General features: G+C 36.4%; 4 protein-coding genes across 10 annotated transcripts in view; 3 read left to right on the top strand and 1 right to left on the bottom strand.

Annotated features, from left to right (window-relative positions):
* Positions 1-833, top strand: part of atp13a2 (ATPase cation transporting 13A2) — a 16,963-nt gene extending 16,130 nt beyond the window's left edge. For all 3 annotated transcript variants that reach the window (XM_019111940.2, XM_042750107.1, XM_042750106.1), the window contains one exon: positions 1-833. This exon is cut by the window's left edge and continues 20 nt beyond it. In XM_019111940.2, the coding sequence (XP_018967485.2) occupies positions 1-148 (148 nt within the window). In that variant the 3' untranslated portion in view covers positions 149-833.
* Positions 834-1,928: 1,095 nt separating this feature from the next.
* On the bottom strand, positions 1,929-7,715 carry LOC109098378 (SUZ domain-containing protein 1-like). Of its 3 annotated transcripts, XM_042751385.1 has the most exons (5): positions 7,518-7,715; positions 5,895-5,944; positions 5,546-5,815; positions 3,496-3,639; positions 1,929-3,408 (listed from the first exon to the last, which is right to left on the bottom strand). In XM_042751385.1, exons 1-4 carry the CDS (start codon positions 7,566-7,568, stop codon positions 3,528-3,530), a joined length of 483 nt encoding a protein of 160 aa, XP_042607319.1. In that variant the 5' UTR covers positions 7,569-7,715; the 3' UTR covers positions 1,929-3,408; positions 3,496-3,527. The 3 variants fall into 3 exon arrangements, with proteins under 3 accessions (XP_042607319.1, XP_018967482.1, XP_018967484.1); XM_019111937.2 differs by having other exon boundaries at positions 1,929-3,639; XM_019111939.2 differs by lacking the exon at positions 7,518-7,715 and adding an exon at positions 6,972-7,433 and having other exon boundaries at positions 1,929-3,639.
* Positions 7,716-7,898: 183 nt separating this feature from the next.
* On the top strand, positions 7,899-11,224 carry sult1st5 (sulfotransferase family 1, cytosolic sulfotransferase 5). Of its 2 annotated transcripts, XM_042751384.1 has the most exons (8): positions 7,899-8,051; positions 8,269-8,424; positions 8,506-8,634; positions 8,755-8,852; positions 8,933-9,059; positions 9,184-9,278; positions 10,142-10,322; positions 10,430-11,224. In XM_042751384.1, the coding sequence occupies exons 2-8, from the start codon at positions 8,286-8,288 to the stop codon at positions 10,540-10,542; spliced, it is 882 nt and encodes a 293-aa protein (XP_042607318.1). In that variant the 5' UTR covers positions 7,899-8,051; positions 8,269-8,285; the 3' UTR covers positions 10,543-11,224. The 2 variants fall into 2 exon arrangements, with proteins under 2 accessions (XP_042607318.1, XP_018940515.1); XM_019084970.2 differs by lacking the exon at positions 7,899-8,051 and having other exon boundaries at positions 8,066-8,424.
* Positions 10,962-12,982, top strand: tmem82 (transmembrane protein 82). 2 transcript variants are annotated; one of them, XM_042751383.1, is made up of 7 exons: positions 10,962-11,103; positions 11,228-11,314; positions 11,486-11,558; positions 11,712-11,889; positions 11,982-12,399; positions 12,518-12,696; positions 12,806-12,982. In XM_042751383.1, exons 2-7 carry the CDS (start codon positions 11,230-11,232, stop codon positions 12,887-12,889), a joined length of 1,017 nt encoding a protein of 338 aa, XP_042607317.1. In that variant the 5' UTR covers positions 10,962-11,103; positions 11,228-11,229; the 3' UTR covers positions 12,890-12,982. The 2 variants fall into 2 exon arrangements, with proteins under 2 accessions (XP_042607317.1, XP_042607316.1); XM_042751382.1 differs by having other exon boundaries at positions 12,515-12,696.
* The last annotated feature ends 1,528 nt before the right edge of the window (positions 12,983-14,510 follow it).

Below are 14,510 nucleotides of genomic sequence, written 5' to 3'. Positions count from 1 at the left end.
CCTGAACTGCCTTCGCAACCTCAGAGGAAAACGCAAGTCCAAAAAGCAGTACAAATGTCTGGATGTCCAGCTTGCAGAAACACCCTCATGGCCGCCCCTGAACCAACCCTTGTTTCCAACACAGTGCTCCGTCATCAGTGTTAGCTAACACCTACCTCCTGCTTTAGAATTTCAACTCCCAATGCACATATCCAGGGTTGCCAAAGATCTGATACCACCTCTCAGTGCACTAGTGAGGTATGCGTACCAGGTGTTGTCCTTGTCTGCCTATTATATATGGCACAAAACTCATTATCCAGCAACAAGAATGGACTGTTAGTGATGGTGTTTCTAATATAAAACATAAATAAAGAATAAAAACCTTGTAGTGTTTGAAAGGGTGTTCCGATTGATTTAGAAAAGGGGTGGAAACATATTTCCCCAGAATATGTAATGTATTTAGTAAGTACTTACTTACTAATGTATTTACTATTTACCAAAAAATATTATATTTACAATAAATAAAAAGGGGCCTATTGCCTTGAAAAGTGCTTAATTCAGTTGCTAACCAAAATACAAAATACTGAGTATTTCTCAACGTGTATTTTTTTTTGTTTTGCGGACCATAAAAGGTTTCGTTCACAGCATCTATATGTTGTTTTGGTCATTCTGAAATGCTTGAGGAAAGTCTGTCATCAAAGTATTTCTGTATAATTACTGTCTTACATGACTGTGTTCCCAAACAGCAGCATCCACCTCTAAAAGCAATGACCGCATTTATTATTTGTGTTATGTCTGCTCTCGCTGAAGTGCAAATCATTTATTATTACATATTAAAATTATTATATTCAGTGGCTTCACCTAGTTTTCTTAGAGATATTTATACTTAGTGCCAGTTTGTAAAGAAGTGACATTTACATTTATGCATTCGACTTACAGTGCATTCAGGCTAACATTTTACCTAACATGTGTTGCCTGGGAATCAAACCCACAACCTTTTGCGTTGCTAACGCAATGCTCTACCACTGAGCCACAGGAACAAGTGACAATTTTGTTCTCTTTCACTCATTGGACGGAAACGGTGCTTTATTCGCAAATGTTTTATGTGATATTCCAGTTTTGCGCTTAAGTTAAATTTGCATCTTTGGAAAGAAGCATTTGTTTAAAGGTGACTCCAGATCCAACAGCAGCCAAACCACAAACAAAAAATAAAATAATTAATAATCACGAAACTGGAAATTCAACATTTAAAATTTTATCAAAATCACAAAACAAACAAATGCAAAAACAAAAAGGACCCAACACTTAAACCTATCAAATTACATAAACCAATCATAACAGTGGCCGATTCCTGACAAGCCTTAGAGGGCCCGCCCCTTAAAACAGCTCGTTCAAAATAAGGTCAGAAAAAAATCAAAAAATAACATTTACACATTTATCTATCAAAAAACATTAAAAAAACATAAACATCATATGTAACCCTCAAGGAACATATTAAAATAATAATTAAAAAAATCCATGTCATGACCCCTTTAATGTAGACATGATGTTAAATGTATTAAAGGAGTTAGAGAATATCATTTCAGTAGTTTATGTTGAGCTATAGCGTTTGTGTATTTATACAAAAAGTATTTAGAGTACTGTTTCTCATATAAATATCTAGAAATCATATAGAGACATTTTACCATGGTATTGAGGCGCTATATGTGTGTCAGAATAATTACATTTCACCACATAAAAATGAAGTAATAAAGATTTAAAAGTTAGGGTGACATTTATCAGTATCGACTGACATGAAAAACTTTATGGTGATATTTTTTTTTCCCATATCGGCCAGCCCTATTTTGGCATATAGCTACTAGCGGAAGAGGACTAGTTTGCATAATGCTGCAAAAGGCAAAAGTAAAAAATCCCCCATTTAAATATTTTAAAAAATGATCTCCAAATGATCTTTTTATTTAAAAAGTCTTTATTAAATGGGCATTTTGAAAAGTATTTACAGGCAGATTTCTGTGTTCTCAGGCAGGCCATCCAACCTGTCTGGCCTGATTTGTTACAGCACAATGAGTGAACAATGACATATCAGATTAAAGGGTATTTCCATAAACTGCAGGAGGCAGAGATATCACTTATGGATAGCACAGGAGAGGAAGGTTTAGGAAGGAAATTAAAAAAAAAAAAAGCAGAGAGTTACAGTCATGGCTCTTCATGTATAGACACTGTATTGCAAGAGCCAAAGCAACTAGGTCAACTTAACACTCCATTAAAGTTGTGTTGTTAAGCCACTGGTGCAACACACACTTTTCTGTTCTCTTAGGTTTTAATAAACGTTAAATAATCTCTTATAGGATATTCTGTAATCCAGTCATAGAGGTGTTTTTCAAATGATCTTGAAGCCATACTTCATGTAAGCTTTTTACATTGCACCATTATTCAGTTAAAAACTTATCCTCTGACACACAACTTCATCCATCCGCTCAGATTTCCTCACAACAACCTGAGTTCCTACATAAGTAAAAAAAGAAAAACAAAATATCCAACAGCAGATTTGATAAAGAAATGAGGCGAGGGGAGCCAGCTACATCACCCTCCACCCTCCCCTCGGTTCACTCCCTTCAGTTCTTCCCAGCTCAACAAATATTTACACAAGTCATCTTTCCGTTGGATTTTACTTAAAATGCACGGGTCTGAAAATAACCTTTTGAAATCATATAAAAGGCATAGAAATGGTTTAAAAATGTGATTTGCTGCACTCATTTAATTCTCTACTAGTTCTTGTTTTTATTCTCTTTACTTTATGTAGAAATCAGGACAGTCAGAGGAAGACCCATGAGTAAAACAACATAAGAAAAACAGAAGAAGAAAAAAAGGAGATAACCGTAAACAATAAAGACCTTAAAGTCAGCTTGAGTTTCCACAACATACCCTCACTGTTTCTTACCCATTTAAAAACATATGGCAATTAGCAGACTAAGCCAGTAATAACCAAAATTAAAACAAAAGACAAACACAAGCAATACAAAAGCTTCAGAGAAAAGTGTGGAAGGGAGGTCTGAATAATTACTGATATTTCTAGAATTATTGCTGAAGGAAGCTGGTGCCTCATACCATCCTTTTATCGGTTCTAGCACGTCCAGCACTTGTTATCTTCTGATTCAAATGTCTCTTCAGAGGGCTTGACATGACAGGCTGGCTGTCAGTGACAGCTGAGTTACGTCAGGAAGGGTCAATAGTTCCGCAGTTCGGTTTCTTTTCTCTCTATTTTCATTTTGATTTTGAGGGCTGGACATCACAGTGAGCAGTGTCCGGAAGCGAGGTCCTCATCACAGTGTAAAAGCGGGGAACGTTCCCCATCTGCTCCTCGAGATCATGTTTCTTTCCCCCGTTACATTCCACACATGCCGTGCTGGATTCGAGAGGGTTTTATACCTATTTGAAAAACATCCCACATCCTAAATATTGATAAAAATGATCTGAATTTCAACAGTGTTCTGGGAGACCCACTATCTCTATCACCTCTCCCGTTCTCCCAGGAAAGGCTGCTATTCCTATCTGCGCTGGTTAAAGCCTTGTGTACCATCTGGACCTGCTGGCTGTCGAACCACATGGTTTCCTGTTCTGTTTTCCTCCGAAAGTGTATGGCTGCTTCCACGTGGGGATCTGATTGAGGATAGACAATATGTAAAACGTACAATCAAAAATATACTAAGCATTTTGACAATATTTTAAAGCAGCCATTCGTAAATAACAAAATGGCTTCAGCCATCGGATGCAAAATTCACTTTTACATGGTGTTTGCATATAAATGTGTCTCAGTGTGTGGACACAACAACCCTACAATGATAAAAATCCATTCACTACTTTTTTTTTTTCTTTTAAATCCCAAAAAAACCTACATAGTCTCAATTATCAAGCTGTTTTGATTTTCAGGCCCCGCCCACGACTGCTGATGGACTGTCCAGTATTAGCATATTTCGGCCCTCAGTCAGTTGTATGCTGTCCTCTATTTTCTCTGTGCTCGAGCAGCTGTAGCAACAACAATGTCTCGTAAGCAATGCAGGGGTTTCGTAGTTGGATGTAAAAGTGAACTTAAGAGTCTTCATTTTTCATGAGAGCTACTGAAGACACATTGGATTAGTTTTGTTTTTAATGGTAAAGCGCCACCAAATACACAAAAAAGGGAAGAAAAAAAAAGAGAAAACAGTAGCCCAATATAACATAAACTCATAAACATACAAATAAACATGAACGACACCATTATCAAAACAACTCCTGACAAGGTAAAAAGGGTGTTTTAAACAACCATTAAGGAATTTTAACCAACATGTGTTGCAGACATTTAATGAAGACCTTGTGGAAAATGAGCAGCTGATGTCCCCTTTAAAAATAAATAACTCCAAGGGGCTATTCACACAGAACATCTTTTTGCTTGGAAAAATACAAGACGTGGGCAGTGGACTGGGGAAGAAAATGCAAGGTCAAGAGAGGAGTTTTTTTAAACGTTTAACTTATTTTCACTGAAAAAGTAGCCCAGTATAATGCAAAAACGCATCCTATGTAAACCATCCTTAAGCCATGAACAAAACAAATCAGTTTTGAGAAGTTATAACCTTCTAAACTCTGAATAAAAGTATGTGAAAATTGTGTACAATTTTTCAAGTGAAATAACTATATCCTATGAAAGACTGTAAAATATTTAACTGATTTAGAAAAAGCTTTTGGCTTGTATGAAAATTAATATTCTGCAAAAAACACATATACACATAATAATAATTAAAAAAAAAAAAAAAATAAATAAATAAATTATATATATATATATATATATATATATATATATATATATATATATATATATATATATATATATATATATATATATATATACACACACACACACACACACACAATACCGTTCAAAAGTTTGGGTCAGTAAGATTTTAATAAGTTCTTAAAAGAAATCTTGTTCACCAAGGCTGCATTTATTTGATCAAAAATACAGTAAAGACAGTAATATTGTTGTAATATTTTAATAATAAAATATTAAATTTTACTCTATTTTAAATGGTAATTCATTACCATTATCTCCATTGCCACATTCTCCAGTGTCATATTATACACAATAAATCATTCAAATATGCAAAAGATCTTTATATGAAATAGAAATCTTTTAATACATTGAAAAAACTTTACTGTCACTTTTATAATATTTTTTCTGGAAACCATCATACATTTTATCTCATCTTTGCAATAGATCTTTATTTGAAATAGAAATCTTTTAATACATTGAAAAAACTTTACTGTCACTTTTGATCAATTTAATAGTAGTATGCTATAGTAATAATAAACATTATATCAAGGATCTTCCCATAATCCACAATATAAATCGAAAGTTGATGACTCAGCTATTATTATGCTCACTTATGGCCTTCTACAGAAGCTTATGTAGTTCAGTCTCAGAGCTCATGATGGGAATGTGTGGAAACGTTTATGCATTATATTTAAAAATATCAGTTTTAACTTCCAGAACCATGAGAGTTTCGCTCTACTGAGTATGTCAGTATTTTACCGGTCTGAATTGGGTCTCTCCTGTGGCGTGTCATCAGGAGTAGCACTGCCAAGGATTCTCTTCCTGGCCTCTGCGTATTCTGCCTCTCGCTGAGCTAAGGATTTTACTTGTGGGGAGGGTCGAGTCTGTGTCACAGACGATCCTAAAGATCCATTACTGGAGGGTCGCTTTAAAATACGAATCTGAGGAGGAGGTGCTGCGGGGAGGGAGTCATCCTGGATTACGATCGCTGTCCTCATCAGAGAACGGCTCGGACTGCCACTTGAAAGTCTGGAAGAGCATCAAAAAATGATTAGAGTAAAACAAGCTACACCGAGCAAAATATGTTGTCAAGGATTACCAGACATACCTTTCTTTCTGACTAATTCGGAGCTTTTCCTCTAGTCTTCTTTCCATTTCCTAAGTCAAACACATAAAATTAACCCTTCTACTGGAAGAATATAGCATAAAGTAAAGGTAAAAAACAGTACAGGCAGGCCGCTTCAAGGAGGGGCCTCTGAACCAGCAGCAAGTTTTCAATTTCACAAAGTTATTTATATATCCTTAGTGCAGGAGCTAAATTAATGACAGGGCCAAATTACAGAGTGCTGCTTGTGTAGGTAGACAATATAAGGCTTTTCTAAACAGACACTTGAGGGAAAGATGTGTTTACAGAACCTAATGGCTGGGGTGTTGACTCGGCTGCCAGACAAATACTGACATAAATCTTTAAAAAGTCTCACGTTTTAAAAGAGCAGCCATGATACATGATAACATATTGCACGTTCTCTCTCTCTCTCTCTATATATATGGTAATAATTGAGAGTTAAGAAACGCTATATGAAATACTGATAAACTTGTTTTTTTCTGTCAAGGGCATAAGGAACATCTCACCAAATATAAAAATTCAGTAATTTACTAATTTTTATTTTGTTGTGAAACTATGAATTACGTTCTTCTAAAAGGTCAGTATTGCGAGTATGGAAAACAACCGGAAATGTTAGGCACGAATGACAATCACAGTAACGATTCATTCTCGTTCTGTTGGGGAAAAAAAAGCAATGAAAGCTAATGGAGAGACTGAGACCGGAAGGTCAGTATTGCGAGTAAACGACAGCTTTAAAAGGTCAGTATTGCGAGTAAACGACAGCTTTTTCTTCTTATTTTAATCGTTGAGTTAACAATTCTTTTAAATGCATCTACAAAACAATAGTATCGCTCACAAGATCCACCCATCTGTAAGTTAAAACTATATCATAAACAAACAAACCTTCAAATAAACATCCAAATCACCACATAAATCACTACAAAAATCCTACTTTACTAAATAAAGATATGTGGAATTTCAAATAACACTGTCCCCATAGTATCATTTACAACAGAACCCAAGACCAATTGAAAACTTGTGAAAAGCGCCTGTTGACTGTCTGAATGGAGACTATCCTACCTCGATATTCCTCTGCTTTGAAATCGTATTTCCGCATAAATTCAACTCATAAAATTCTACACATATCTAAAAGACACAGTCCCTTCTCTACGACATCCAACAGGTCTCAGCCCTCTCGGCAGCCATCTTTGGTTTCTTACGCGGTGGCAAAGAAAGATTTTCCCCTTTTTATTCCTCAGAAGTTGCCCAAGCTAAGTTAACTAGCATTACTTAGCAGGCAGTTTCATTTCATTACGTTACGTCATTTGCGTAGAACACAAATTGTTTTACGTGACGCGCGAACGTGTCGCTTCACCAAGTGCCATTTTCAAAATCGAATCTATATTTTACCCACTGGTTTAAAATAAGAAATATCTCACAACATCTGATTTGGGACCAGTTTCCCTTTAACCGCGGCCTACCGCCCAACTCTGAATATACAGGCGTGACTAGCGCGCTAGCATGAGGCCGGTGGTATGAATCAGCCTAATGCTCCACGCGAGGCTGTCAACATTGAAAAGACTGTTTGTGGAAGATAGAAGGAAAGCGCATCTATCGCATATTTACCCCACTATCGGCGGCCTCTTCCCAACTCTCGGCGACCTCCTCATCATCCATGTTTTCCACTCTTGGCTAACTAGGGGCTTCCCTCAGTCCACACGCTAACGCACATTTTCCCTCTACAGCGTCAGAGAGCCGTTCAGTGAACCAAAGCGTTACACAGTAGCGCCATCTGCTGCAGGGAGGATAGAGCCACCGTGCTGGAACGCGTGGACGTCAGAAATTCATTATAAAATGCCCAAAACCATATATATAGCCTATTTGTATGCAGGTGATTGAATAAGTATATGCTGGTTAGAATGAATGAATACAAATTGCGTCTTTTTGGGTTATTAGCTTATAAAAGCTCAACGGATCACCGGCACCCAGTTTACTAGCTACCATTGAGAACATTTATCACAACATTTAAAGCAACTCGCACCGGGAAGTGCGCAGTCTGCCACTGCGCATTTCGTCACAAATCACAATGTGTGTAAACCAGTTGAGCAACAACAAAACGCACATTAAGTTCACCGTCTGCTTCAGTCCAAGGTTCTCCAGGTATAAAAATGAAAAAAAAAAAAAAAAACGGCTTATTTTCTCCTAAAAACAGCTTCATTGTTTCGTTTTGTAGTCTACTACTAAATCGTTAAATACATAGCAACATTAACTCAGTCATGACGTCCTAGCGAGAGATGAAAGCATTCGACACAGAAAAAGTCTTACATAGAAACGTTTTGGTGAAAAGTTATTAAAATGGTTATATGCTTAATCACAGCTAATTTTAAGGAAAATATGGATGGGACAACACGCGAAAGGCTGAGTCATATTCAGGGCATCCCATTACTAGAGCGGGTGGTGAAGTACTGGCCAAGAGTGGAGAAGTTCCAGGCGTCAGAGGAGGATTTACTCATTGCCACGTATCCTAAAGCAGGTAGAGTACAGAAAGACTGAAAACAACATGACGAAAACAACACAATGCAATATGAATAATGAAATCATCTTGTCTGTAAAGGAACTACGTGGACACAGGAAGTAGTGGATAGCATCCTGAATGAAGGAGATGTTGAAAAGTGCAAGCGGGCGCCCACTCAGGTGCGCATGCCATTCTTAGAGATGACTGCTCCTGATGGTTCAAGTTCTGGTGTGTTTTATAGAACCAAACACTGTTTAGCAACTTTAAACATATATATATATTTATGCAAGGTATATCCTGTGCATAAAAAAACAAACAAACAAACAAAAAAAACCTCTAATGTTACAGGTATAACTAAGCTGGAGGTTATGGACCCCCCTCGTGTTATTAAAACTCATCTCCCCATCCAGCTTGTGCCTCGTTCTTTCTGGGATGCTGGTTGCAAGGTTAGAAGGTTAGATTTCATGGGCTGTGTTGAAAAATACAATATTATGTGAATGCTAAACCCACCTTCATTTTTCCATAGGTCATATATATGGCCCGTAATCCAAAGGACACTGTGGTTTCATATTATCACTTTGATCGCATGCATCTTTACCAGCCAGAGCCTGGCCCTTGGCCACAATATCTGGAGAAGTTCATGAAAGGGCAATGTTAGTCATGAATGCTGCAGTTAGACTGTTCACTACAGCATTTGCCTTGTTTTGTGTAAAATGGGAATACGCTTAATTATGATATCTTAAATTAACTCATATTAATGACTGAATTTTTTTTCAGTGGGTTGGGGATCCTGGTATGACCATGTTAAAGGATACTGGAAGGAAAGGCATAACAAGAAAATCCTTTACATTTTATATGAAGACATGAAAGAGGTCAATCAGCTTTCTGCAAAACATATATTTATATTACATATTTTTTCTTATTAAAAAAGTAGTTCAGCCAAAAATGTAAATTTGTTGATAATATACTCTCACCCTCAGTCAGTTTAACATGTAGATTGTTTCTTCATCTGAGCAGATTTGGGGAAATGTAGCATTAATTCACTTGCTTACCAATGGATCCTCTGCAGCGAATGGATGCCGTCAGTCCAAACAGAACATAAAACAAAAAAATAAAAAAAGTAATCTTATGAAAGTAATTCCCAAGCTGCATGTCTGTAAAAACAAATCCATCATTAAGATGCATTTAACTTCAAACCATAAAATAGAGAAAGTCCTCTATCCATAATATTGCTTTCTCCAGTTAAAAGGTAATCTCATCTGAATTAGGAGAGAAATATGCACAGATCAAACAGATCAAACACTGTTTGCATACGAAAATAGTCTAAAAACTGTCCAAAAATAACAAATATGTTCATGGATTTTAATGTGAGAGAACAGGGGATGGACTTTTTCACAGGAGGTGTTATTATTATGGATTCATATTTTGGCCAGAAGCAACTGTTTAAAGGTAAAATGACCTGATGGATTTGTTTCTTAAAAACATAGAGCTTTTCACTTCACAAGATGTTAATTGATGGACTGGAGTCGTGTGAATTACTTATGGATAATTGTGTTGCTTTTATCAGTTGTTTAGATTCCCATTATGATTCATAAGTGATATAATGCAAAATTTTATTTTATCTACATTCATGAATGGAGTCAGTTTTCAGCAAATTAAAATTTTTGGGTGAGCTATAACTTTTTGAGCCTATGGAAAGTCTGAGTATTTGAGTAATTTGTATAATTTATTTCAGGACCCTGTTCGTGAAGTAACCCGCATTGCTCAATTTCTCAAACGACAGTTATCAAAAAGTACAATAGAGCATATTGTGCAAATGACAGCGTTTTCAGCTATGCGAGAAAACCCCATGGCAAACTACTCAACTATCCCCGACACAATCTTTGATCGCACAGCATCAGAGTTCATGAGAAAAGGTGATTTTTATTTATTTTTTTGATTTTAGAAACTATTATTGTAATGAACCATTTAAATTGGATTTGTTCTATTATTTTTCAGAATTTATATTTATTTTGTTTTATAGGTGAGGTTGGTGACTGGAAGAATCACTTCAGTGCAGGAGAGGATGCTGCATTTGAGGAACACTATCGCAAAATAATGTCTGATTGTCCTATTCCAATACGGTTCACTATATGAAAGATTGAAGTAGAGTGTGTCTGTTTTCTAGTCCAAAAAAAAAACAATTACAATTTCCTTAATAAATTATTATTATTAACTATGTAATCCCATATATGTTTCTATTTTGCCTCATAAACTACATTGTACATTGCTGGGCAACAAAATGTAATATTAATGTTCTACTCTGGATGGGTGGTAATTGTTGACTGTTCAAAGCTCTTGTGTGAATGCAGTGTAAAGTTCAAGTCCCCTTGTAAAATCTCTGGAAAGTACACATGATATCAGTTAACGGAAATGAAAATAATCCCAAGCAGAGGGCAGAAATGTAATGTTGTGTTTTTTTATTTCATATTTTTTTAATTTTTAATCAGGAACAGGCCTCAGAAATAATTATGGGAATAGATTAATAGATTAAAACTGTGTGGCTGTAGAGAAACAAATCATAGATGTAAAAACTGATCAAGGCCTAAGTGACCTTTGAAACTGTGCTGCTAAACCTCCAACTCTCATATCTGCACTTGATAAAGGTTATACATGAGTGAGGTTCACAAACAACGCAACTGAAAATAACAAAATAAGGTCAGTAATATTGATCATTTTGATTAGTTAAGATTTAGTTTTGTGTATGTGTGTGGGGGGGCAGTTTGACTAGTATCTATGTAAACAAATCAATGGTGCATTAAACAGTTTCTCACTAACATAGGCATGTTGTCCTTCATTTCCTGGTTTCTGCCGAGTGTTCCTACTTGGCTAACACCAAGTGCTATTCCTTTACATAGTGTTTTACAAGGTAAGTCATGAAATTAACATTGTCACAAATGTTCAATAATAAAGGAGTCAGTTTACTGATAGAATTTTTTATAACAATAGATTATTTATTATAAATATAGATTGATCTTTTGGTTTAATATTGCCCTGCATTGTTAAATTATATATATCTCGTGTTTTATGTTAATCACAGGGCTCGTGGGTGCTTGTGGAATCTGGGTTCTTCGTAACCTTTTAAAAACGTATTTGTTTGTTGAGGCACAGAGGTAAACATTTATATGTGCTATGTTGTTTAACCCATGCTGTATGGCTGAAGATTATAAATGTTTGATATAATCTATATAATATTTAATAAATAATAAGATACAACAGTTTTTTTGTTGATGTTTTTGTACATTTCACTTGTCTGTTTTTTTAAGTATCGCAGATCCTGAAAAAGACATCAAACGACGGAACAGACTAAATGGTGGACTAACAGAGAAAATTCAGTTCTGGATCCTAACAGTGGTTCTTTCAGTTGTGGGGTCTCGCGTTGCATCACTGGTAGTGTTGGAGTTCTCTCTTAGAGCCATTTCAGCCAGGATCACAGGAGGATCAGTATGAGCCTAATTTATTTGTGACATTTAATACATTTGTGCATGACAACTCGATATCATTCTGGATAAAATGTTCTGTTTCTTTTTGTTTAGGACTCAATAAATGACCCACTGTTACTGCTGCTTGTCCAGTGCCAGTTCTCCCTGGGCTGCGCACTAACCTGCAGCCTTAATTTCCTCCATGAGGGGGCACCACAAGGCTGGTTAAGCCTCCTCCTAGCAGTTGGACTGAGCTGGTTCTTGGCAAGCCTGTGCAGTAGAGTATGGCGACATGTGAATACAATGTATCCAATACATAGTACACAGCGCTATTGTGGACTTTGCATTGGACTGTTAACCACTGGCAGTTCTATATTAACCTGGCTTTGCAGTGCCCTAATTATAACTTTTAGTGTATCTGGAATTGCTGCTATATCAAACATAAACCAACACTTTCTATCAACCTCTGAGGCTCTGAGATTTTGGACCCCACTCACAATCTGCTACACTCTGCTGGTTGTTTACATGAATGGTAAGACAATCATTTGGCAAAATCTAATGGTTTAATACAGTTCTATTCACTGGAATTTCATTGCAAAACTGGCCATCATTTGAGTCAAATCATGAGTATATAATCAATCTTTCAGAAGATCGACATCATCCGCCTGGCCAGCAGATTCTCAATACAGTTGTTGTGCGACTGGGTGGGCTTTTTGTGTTACTGATTACAGTGGGCAGCTGGTCAGATGTACTCCATGTTGTAATCTGCTTCACTGGTGAAGCTGCATGCCTGTTTACATCTCAAGACCTTTTGGAAGCCATATATCAGGTTAGAACTAATAATTGATTGCATTTGCTTATCTCTTCATCTGATCCCCAAGGCATTCAGAAGATAAGACTTTGTTCATAAAATGTAATAACATACTCTATTTTCACAGCATGTCACCTACGTTCCTAAAGGCCCATTAAAAAGACCTGGAAATCAGGGAGAACTAAGGAATTTCGAAAGGAAACTGGACTAGGCTTGGATGAAAACAAACTTGACCTATATGTATATATACACACAAACACACACACACACACACACACACACACACACACACACAAAAAGTACATTTAACAATCCCATGAGGGTATGTGGTTTGAATGAAAAAAAGTACATTTAAGTATTTATGAGATATGTGCATTTCAATTCCTAAATATTTCAAGACGATTTAGTCTCTTACCATTTTAGTACTGCATCAAAAAAACATGAATGCCTTCCATAATAATAAATATAGCTATTCAATATCTATATGCATATGGTGAATTACATTTCCTCTTCCCCTATTGGCCTATATATATATATATATATATATATATATATATTATATATATATATATATATAGCAAGCAATATTCATTTTGATTATCTGTGACTTGGATAGGAACAGTAACAAATTTGGCCAGAGTCACCCTGGCATTATAATAAAGACAACTAACTACTAACGCAACAAAAACAGTTACAAGTAGCAATTACACTCACTACATAATTGCATCATGTCTTTTAAAATTTTTGAGCCCTGTAACAATTTAGTTACGTCAATTCCTTGGAAGCAGCCAAGCGCTAAAGAAATTAAACTGAATTTGAGCCAAAAATAGCTCCACTGGAAACAAAATGGCCGTGCTGTCATTTCTTTTGTTGTGCTGGGTTTTGTCTACACTAGGTTATGCTCAAAATGGCGTCATATTTCAAAGAACATTCTTTCGATAACTGGCGCCAAAAATTAACAACCGAACGTTCAGGAACATCGAGTGTGTGTTCTGTTTATGACGCGTAAATCGCTCTGGTATGCAATCTGTGCGTGTTTAACTCTCCACAGTGAGGCTGTTCTTTCTAAGACGTTTTAAAGCGCTCAGACATACAAGGACAAAACATTTCTCTCAGACGCATTCCACATTCTGTCGCTTTTTTGTTTACAATCCCGTCGTTTCCGCTGTCGAATAAATACATTACAATTATTCTTATCAATATAGTAAAGCAATAAATGTCTTCACGTCCTTAGAAGTTTGCCACACCGTCTTGTGTTTAGGAGCAAGAAAAAAGAACATTTGTTGTCCAAGTATCCAGTGGATTCATTTATTGTATAACATACAATATTGTTTAGGCCTAAAGTGCGTTTTTGTACATCCAACGTGCAACCAATCCCAAATCCAATCCCAAAAGAACTGTCAAAAAATTACATTTTATTAGTTCTATTCCATAAATATTTAGGATTTAGGCAGATCCAGAAAGTCCGTGCAATTCCAGTAGAGACTCAAGACTGAATCTGAAGATTATGTGGCTTGCTCAAGATCCAGCTTGAGAAACTGCTCCACCTCAGTACAAGTTCCAGAATTTTCTGCCACTCTGAAGGTTTGTGATCGCTCTTTGTCAAAACTCTATGTGGGCGTGAAAAGCGCACGCGCGAATCATCCGTTGCGGTCCCTGTTTTGCCGCATTCTGGCGCATGCGCGAACCACATCATACGCCTCGTGCATAGTTGGAAAACAGACAAATGTTTGTTTTAATAAGGAAATCTTACATGATAGGGCATTATCTTGGGTGTTTCAAGACTGCATTTGATTGCCACAATAAGCCAGTGATTAATCATCGCCTTTATT

Source organism: Cyprinus carpio, chromosome B23 (assembly GCF_018340385.1).
Source record: "Cyprinus carpio isolate SPL01 chromosome B23, ASM1834038v1, whole genome shotgun sequence".
Lineage (NCBI taxonomy): Eukaryota > Metazoa > Chordata > Actinopteri > Cypriniformes > Cyprinidae > Cyprinus > Cyprinus carpio.
Note: the sequence above shows the minus strand (reverse complement) of the source record. Positions and strands in the feature narration are given on the sequence as shown.

Bases quoted from the DNA above. Each gene is read 5' to 3' on its own strand.
- LOC109098378 (XM_019111937.2), bottom strand. From the start codon at position 7,568: ATGGATGATGAGGAGGTCGCCGAGAGTTGGGAAGAGGCCGCCGATAGT. The intron at 5,945-7,517 runs GTAAATATGCGA...TGTTTGACTTAG, and splicing joins AAGAGGCCGCCGATAGTGGG to GAAATGGAAAGAAGACTAGA. The intron at 5,816-5,894 runs GTATGTCTGGTA...ATGCTCTTCCAG, and splicing joins CGAATTAGTCAGAAAGAAAG to ACTTTCAAGTGGCAGTCCGA.
- sult1st5 (XM_019084970.2), top strand. From the start codon at position 8,247: ATGGTTATATGCTTAATCACAGCTAATTTTAAGGAAAATATGGATGGG. The intron at 9,060-9,183 runs GTTAGTCATGAA...ATTTTTTTTCAG, and splicing joins GAAGTTCATGAAAGGGCAAT to TGGGTTGGGGATCCTGGTAT. The intron at 10,323-10,429 runs GTGATTTTTATT...TTTGTTTTATAG, and splicing joins ATCAGAGTTCATGAGAAAAG to GTGAGGTTGGTGACTGGAAG.
- tmem82 (XM_042751382.1), top strand. From the start codon at position 11,230: ATGTTGTCCTTCATTTCCTGGTTTCTGCCGAGTGTTCCTACTTGGCTA. The intron at 11,559-11,711 runs GTAAACATTTAT...TGTTTTTTTAAG, and splicing joins TTGTTTGTTGAGGCACAGAG to TATCGCAGATCCTGAAAAAG. The intron at 12,400-12,514 runs GTAAGACAATCA...TCAATCTTTCAG, and splicing joins GCTGGTTGTTTACATGAATG to AAGATCGACATCATCCGCCT.